Source organism: Onthophagus taurus, chromosome 11 (genome assembly GCF_036711975.1).
Source record: "Onthophagus taurus isolate NC chromosome 11, IU_Otau_3.0, whole genome shotgun sequence".
Lineage (NCBI taxonomy): Eukaryota > Metazoa > Arthropoda > Insecta > Coleoptera > Scarabaeidae > Onthophagus > Onthophagus taurus.
In genome coordinates this window covers 6,145,303-6,152,578 of record NC_091976.1, presented here as the reverse complement: position 1 = coordinate 6,152,578, position 7,276 = coordinate 6,145,303, and the positions used below count along the sequence as shown (strand labels likewise).

Here is a 7,276-nt window from a genome sequence, read left to right as displayed (position 1 = left end):
TTAAAATTGTTGTTATGACAATTTTTTCTTAGAAGTTTTAAAAAGAACTTTCTTTTTATCCTTTTCTTGTATTGATTGTTTCATAAAAACATTCTAAAAGAATTGCTGATTTTAACCCTGCTTAATCCGAGCGTAGACCGACCTTTAACTGACCGTCCACCATTTATCTGGCCCATTGTATCTCGACAGGTAGTCAACGAAGATACGTTGGTTTTTCCGGCGAAATTCCGCATTTTGTTTAATTTTTATGTAAAAAACTAATAAACCGATATTTGATTGTGAGGTATCGTTGAATTCGTATTGTTTTATTCTTTCGAAAGATACCATAATATACTAGGTGTTCCATTTAAAAAAACAAAGCTGTTCCATTTTCCGGAAAAACTAAAAGTGATACCAAAATTTTCCATAAGAAAATATTTGTGCTAATAAAATATAGAAACTGACGTTTTTTTGTTCATATTGATATCTCAATCTGTTCAGAAGTTAAACAGGGGGGGGGGGTTACTTTACGCTAGCACTGTATATCATTTACAAAGAAGTTAAATAAAATCGACACAGTTTATATTGCGGCTTCCATACCTCTAACAAGGGTCTCTACGGTGAAGGATCTGGGAGTGCTGTTTGACTCAGAACTTTCTTTCTTGCCCTATATTGAGGAGATGTGCTCTCAGGCTTGGAGATCTTTGGGTTTCATACTGAGGATCATGGGTCGATTTGCTGATTTTGGTACCCTGAAAACGCTATTTATGGCTCTGGTGATCTCTCGCCTCCAGTATGCCTCTGTAATATGGTACCCTATTTACACGTCGCAACAACTAATGGTTGAGAAAGTCCAGCGTCGATTTCTCAAATTTTTGTCATATCGTATGGATGGTCAATATCCACCTAAAGGAGTGAACTACTTACAATTAGATCTACTGCATCGCCACAAGCTTCCTTCTCTGCAGGACAGAAGAATGGTCCAAAGTGCCTCGTTCTTGCAAAAGTTGATGTGTGGTGAGATCGACTGTGCGTGGTTGTTGTCGCGAATGAATATAGTGGTGCCGCGCATAAATTCTCGGTCCCATTTGTATTTTTATCCACCTTTATGCAGAACAAATGCCAAAAAAAGGGCGCCGATAACACATATGATCACGAACATGAACGATAGTTGTAGGCTAGAATAAACATTGCATTTTCTGTCTCTTTTCTTGCCTCTTTTATTTGATTGTATTATTATTTAGGTATGTATTATATGCATTTTAATTTCACTTGTAATTATATTGATGTACAATTTGTAATAATTTGTATATTTTTTGTATTTTGCCCTTAATATGGTGGGCTGTTGGGCAATAAAGTTTATTATTATTATTATTAACTGAGAGATCGTTTTTAGCACGCCCTTAATTTCTTTTTTGCACGATCGGACTATTTTGTTTATTTACGAATAGTGTTTCTAAGACGGTAAGAAAAACCGTTTTTAGAACGGAAAGTACTCAATTGGTTTTGTTTTTTTTTTTATAAATAAAACCTCGGCAACGAAATTAATTCAAATTTTGACAAATGTCAATATATTTTATACTCTGTTTTTAAACCAGGAGGAGTATTTTAAATTTGTCACCAGATTGACCTTGCACGTGACTGGTTGAATGCGAGGAAGGTTCACACACAGGCAATTTTGAATTTTGATTTTGAATTTGAAGGTTAGGTTATTGACAATTCGACAGATTCGGGTCATTATTGTAAATTTTGTGTTCTTAAACCCTTCTTTATTATATTTTGAAATAAATACACTCATAACTTCAATGTTAATTTGTATGTTTAGTGTTGATGATAACAAACGAAAATAAATACAATAATAAGTAAATAAATAAATAATAATAATTAGTAACTTAAATTTACCGCCAAAATATCTAGTGATATTTTCTCGTGATTTTTCCTAGTGTAAATCTGACTTTCGCGTTTACTCCTCCTGGTTTAAAAACAGAGTATAGTAAATCAATTTTTATTTATATTCATGTCGATCGTGCAAAAAATGTTGTAACCATCACGAACGGTAAGCAATTTACCGTTCTGGATACTTAATATACTATTTCTTCCGACTTCAGATGGTTCGAGTATATAAGAGAAAAACAAATAGGCAATCAGGGTCTACAGAGGCAATGAACAATGCTGTTGAGGCGGTTATTACTGGCCAATCGGGGTATTTGAAGGCTTCAAACCAATTTCACGTTCCCCAGTCCACACTGGAAAGATACGTTAAAAAAAGAAAAGAAAATCCTGACTACAAGATTGATAAAATGGCTGGAAAATTTAAAAACATATTTACGGCAGAACAGGAACTTGAGATCGTTAATTACTTAAAAAGTATGGAGGCTAGGTTATTTGGTCTAACAATTAAAGAGTTGCGTCACTTAGCTTATCAACTGGCCGTCAGAAATGGCATTGGTAATAAATTTCCAAACGGAACGGCAGGCCAAGATTGGGTTAGTGGATTCTTTAAGAGACATCCTACTTTATCTGTTCGCAAACCTGAAGCAACATCTGGTGCAAGAGCAATGGGCTTTAATAAAGTAGCTGTGGATAAGTTTTTTTCGTTGCTAACGAATTTAATCGACAAGCACAAACTAACGGCTTCTAAAACATTTAATTGCGATGAAACGGGTGTTTCAGTGAACCCTAAAAACCATTCAAAAATTATAGCTTCCAAAGGGAAACGGCAAGTCGGATCGTTAACATCCTCAGAAAGGGGCGAAACTGTAACCTGCCTTATTTGTATATCGGCAGACGGAGCTTACATGCCCCCTATGCTCATTTTTCCTCGAAAGAAAAGGCAGAAAGAATTTGAATTGGGATTACCACCAGGAGGGTGGGCAGAGGTGCACAACACTGGATGGATGACTGCTGAGTTATTTCTTGTATGGTTTTGAAGATTTGTAGAATTTTCTAAGGCATCAAAAGTCTTCCCGGTTCTTCTTATATTAGATGGCCACTCTACACACACTAAGAACCTTCAGGTTATAGATTATGCGAGGGAGAGTGGCGTTACGTTGCTATGTCTACCACCACATTGCTCTCACAGACTTCAGCCACTCGATGTTTCTTTTATGAAGCCTTTAAGTGTTTATTACAGCAATGAGCTTCGAAAATGGTTACGAAGCAACCCAGGAAAAGTCGTAACCTTTTTCAAATTTCAACGCTTTTTGGATCAGCTTTTATTCAAAGTGCAACAATGAAAACTGCTATTAATGGTTTCCAAGCTACAGGAATATGGCCAACTGACCCATCCATATTCACCGATGTCGATTTTCTCCCAGCAGACACAACTGACATCGGACTTGATAGGCCTTCAGGTGAAGAGGTGATCATATCTGAAGCTGAACAATTGAAATTGCCTTCGCCTAGCACAGGCGTTAAAAAAGACATGCCTATCAGGTTGGATGATAAAGCTGGCAAGGTTTCAGTCAACTCTAATGATGAGGCTAATTCTGCCACTCCTGGTTGCTCTTGGATGACAACAGATAACAGGGCCTCTTCATTTCATATTTCACCTACTATTCTAATGCCTATCCCAAAAGTTAAAGAAGGCCCGAAAAGGACGAATCGGAAGAGGGGAAAGACCGTGGTCTTAACAGATTCCCCATACAAAAAGGAGTTAGAAGCTGCTATTCAGGAAAAAGAGGAAAAGAATTTTGCCAAAGAAGAAAGAGCAAGGAAAAGATTATTTAAAAAAGAGAACAATAATAAAATAAACGGAAAAAATAAAAATGGAAAAAAGAAGAAGCTGAAGAGAGAAACCAAAACTAACGAAAGTGCTTCTGAAAGTTGTTCTGACTGTGAATGTTTATATTGCGGTAAATTGTACTCAAAGTCAATTGAAGGTTGGGCCGCTTGTTCCATGTGCAAAAAATGGGCACACAATTCCTGTGCGGCAATAGATAGCGAAGATGATGAAGCTGTTCTAGTGTGTGCATTTTGTGAATAGACTGAACTGAAATCCATGAAAACTGTAGTTAATCCTTTAGAGTCACTTAAAACTTCAAAATCAAAATTATTTTTTCTGCATTTTTACTAGTTTTATGTTTTTGTAATTATTTGTCCTTACCACCCCGTTCTGCCCGGGCATGGGGCAGAACGGGGTAAATGACATAATGTTCTGCTTTTGAAAAAAAAAGTATTGTTCTTTTATTTTCTTACAATATTGTTGTATTTTTGTGATTATTACATTACAATACATTCATAGAAAATTTTGCATATGTTTTAATTAATCCTTTTGTAGTTTAAAACATATTTTTAAGTTGGTACCCCATTCTGCCCCGAGTTCCCCTATTAACAAATTGTTTACAGTATTGCGATTATCACTGTTATGCGGATGATACACAAATATATATGTCAGTTAGGGAGGAAGAGGTGGAGGACATTGTTGCTAAAATTCTGCAAGATTTAAATTTGTTGGTCGAAAACTCTCGCCAAGATAATAGCAGTAAAACTGAACTTATTGTGTTTGGCCCTCAAAAGATTAGAAAACGAGTTAAAAATAGGATAAGTATTGCGCTTGATGGTTCACGGCTGGAGTTGAAGGAAAAAGTAAGGAATTTAGGAGTAATTCTTGATGAGGCTCTAATCTTCTGTGATCATATCTGTAGCATGCTGTGCACACGACATGTACAAAACAAAGGAGAACGTTACTATATAAAATTATTAATATTATTATCATTCAAAATAATCAATCGATTTTATCAGTCCTGTAAATGTAGTTCGTATTATTATTTATTAAAATATTAATTTATATTGTGGATACATACAGATATATCCACAATTGAAGTGGCTGTAGCATGCTGTGCACACGACATGTACAAAACAAAAAGAACGTTACTATATAAAATTATTAATATTATTATCATTCAAAATAATCAATCGATTCTATCAATCCTGTGAATGTAGTTATATTAGTGTAGTCGTATTATTATTTATTAAAATATTAATTTATATTGTGGATGCATACATATATATCCACAATTTGGTGACCCCGAAGCTTGAACCTGCCCCCGACGAATTTTTTGACCCTACCCCAGCGATTACTTTATACCTGCACCCGAAGATTAGCTTGAACCTGCCCCCGACGAAATATTTGAATCTGCGCTCTACCCATACCCAATAAAGTCAAACCCAAGCCATATTACGTCAATTGACAATAAGACGTCAAGTCATTCCATCAAGTTAGAACAAGCGCCAGCCCAGTCCCGCAACCATCAAGATTCTAAACGTTTTGTTTACAGTCGTGTGCCGGTGAGTAAAGTCACTTTTCATTCCTGTAGGACTAATATTAAGAGGAATCAAAAAATTAATCATATTTTCAACAATTTTTATTTAACAAAAACAAATATTAAAAAAATTACTTTACTTTAATAGAAAACCTAAACGTATTTTCTAGACAATTTTTTATTAAAAATGATTGACCCTGCTGATGGTGACAATACCGCACACGAATTGCAAAATATTTCAAAACTGAAATTACCACCATTTTGGCCTTCTAATCCCGATATTTGGTTTCGACAAGATGAAGCACAGTTTACTCTAACTAGAATTAGCAGTGAAAAAACAAAATTTAACATTCTTTTGGCAAATTTACCCACTGAGATCATCTCTACCGTGGTAGATCTCATACAGAACCCTCCAGACATAAATCCATATTCTTCACTCAAAAAATTGTTAATCGACAGGTTATCATTGAGTGAAGAAAAACGGCTGGACGATGTTCTGTTAGGTTCGCAAATGGGAGATCAAAAACCGTCAGATTTTTATCGAGCGATGTTGACCACAGTTGGTGGTTCTCAGGTGGTTAGTCCAAATTTGTTATTAAAATTGTGGCAAAGGAGACTACCTCGTGTTGTTTCGGTTGCACTCCTCGCTTCTGGCAAAGAGGACGTTGTGGACATTCTTTCCATTGCCGACAAGGTGTGGGAATCAATGAATTTGACGTCGACCTCAACACACCTCTCGGAAGTTCAAAAACATCGCACCACAAAAACACCACCACACGACGAATTACTAACAACAATCCAAAATCTGACGTTAACGTGTCAAGCACTAGTGGCTACCATTACACAACAACAACAGGACAACAGGACAAAAAATTTGGAAAATCAAATAAATTCTTTGACTAAAAAAATTTCAAAACATACCAACAAATACGTCGAAGAATTGTAATTGTAATTGTTTTCACAATTCTCGAGATAGACATCGTTCTTCGTCACGTCACTCGCGGAATAGATCTAATTCTACGAGTTTTTCGACTATTTGTTGGTATCACCGTAAATTTGGAGACAACGCCGTTAAATGTGGAGGAACATATTGCATATTTTATAATTCCTTCACCGACAAAAACAAAAATTTTCCATCGACATCAAAAAACTAATAAAGGTTTCAAAAGAAAAACAAAATTTTTCCAAATTCAAAATTTTGACAAAAAGTCAACCTCAATTTACGGTAAATTCTGTCAGTTCGCGACTTTTCATTTTTGACAATCAAAATAACCTAAATATTTTAATTGACACTGGAGCTGACATTTCGGTTCTACCTCACAAATTATATCCGAAACGTAACCAAGATACCAACTCAAACCTTTCTGCCGCTAATGGTACTACAATTACTACATACGGTAAAAAAATGCTTACAATTTCATTAAATCTAAGAAGGAATTTCCCATTCGTATTTACTATAGCTAATGTTAGTAAACCAATCATTGGTGCGGATTTCCTTCATGCATTTGGTATCTTGGTGGATATAAAAAAGAAGCGATTGGTAGATTCGAAAACCAATCTGTTTTCAATTGGTTCCATTGTCAAAAATACTATTCCAACTCCCAAAATTTTTTCTTTTGAAACCAAATATACAACACTCTTAAAAAAATTTCCAAAATTAACGTCTACACCGGACTTTACAAAACCAGTTGGACATAACACTCGACACAGAATTGTTACCAACTCACACTTACCGTTTTGTCGTCCCCGACGTTTAGACGTGCACAAACACAACATCGCAAAGAAAGAATTCGAACAAATGGTGGCATTAGGAATCTGCCGACCCTCTTCTTCTTCTACAGCGTCGCCTCTTCACATGGTTCCTAAGAAAGATTCCAACGATTGGAGACCATGTGGAGACTACCGACAACTCAACAACATCACAGTTCCAGATCGTTATCCTCTTCCGCACATTCAAGATTTTAACTTACATTTACACAATTGCAAAATTTTTTCAAAATTAGATCTGGTACGAGCTTATCACCAAATTCCTG

At 35.7% G+C, this 7,276-nt stretch overlaps 2 protein-coding genes across 2 annotated transcripts; both read left to right on the top strand.

Annotated features, from left to right (window-relative positions):
- The first annotated feature begins 2,141 nt into the window (after window positions 1–2,141).
- On the top strand, window positions 2,142–2,909 carry LOC139432025 (uncharacterized). The gene has a single exon (XM_071200355.1). The coding sequence runs from the start codon at window positions 2,142–2,144 to the stop codon at window positions 2,907–2,909; it is 768 nt and encodes a 255-aa protein (XP_071056456.1).
- A 2,521-nt stretch (window positions 2,910–5,430) lies between these two features.
- On the top strand, window positions 5,431–6,189 carry LOC111419278 (uncharacterized). The gene has a single exon (XM_071200354.1). The coding sequence runs from the start codon at window positions 5,431–5,433 to the stop codon at window positions 6,187–6,189; it is 759 nt and encodes a 252-aa protein (XP_071056455.1).
- The last annotated feature ends 1,087 nt before the right edge of the window (window positions 6,190–7,276 follow it).

What these genes read in the sequence shown, in the direction of transcription:
- LOC139432025 (XM_071200355.1), top strand. Translation starts at nt 2,142, where the DNA reads ATGAACAATGCTGTTGAGGCGGTTATTACTGGCCAATCGGGGTATTTG.
- LOC111419278 (XM_071200354.1), top strand. Translation starts at nt 5,431, where the DNA reads ATGATTGACCCTGCTGATGGTGACAATACCGCACACGAATTGCAAAAT.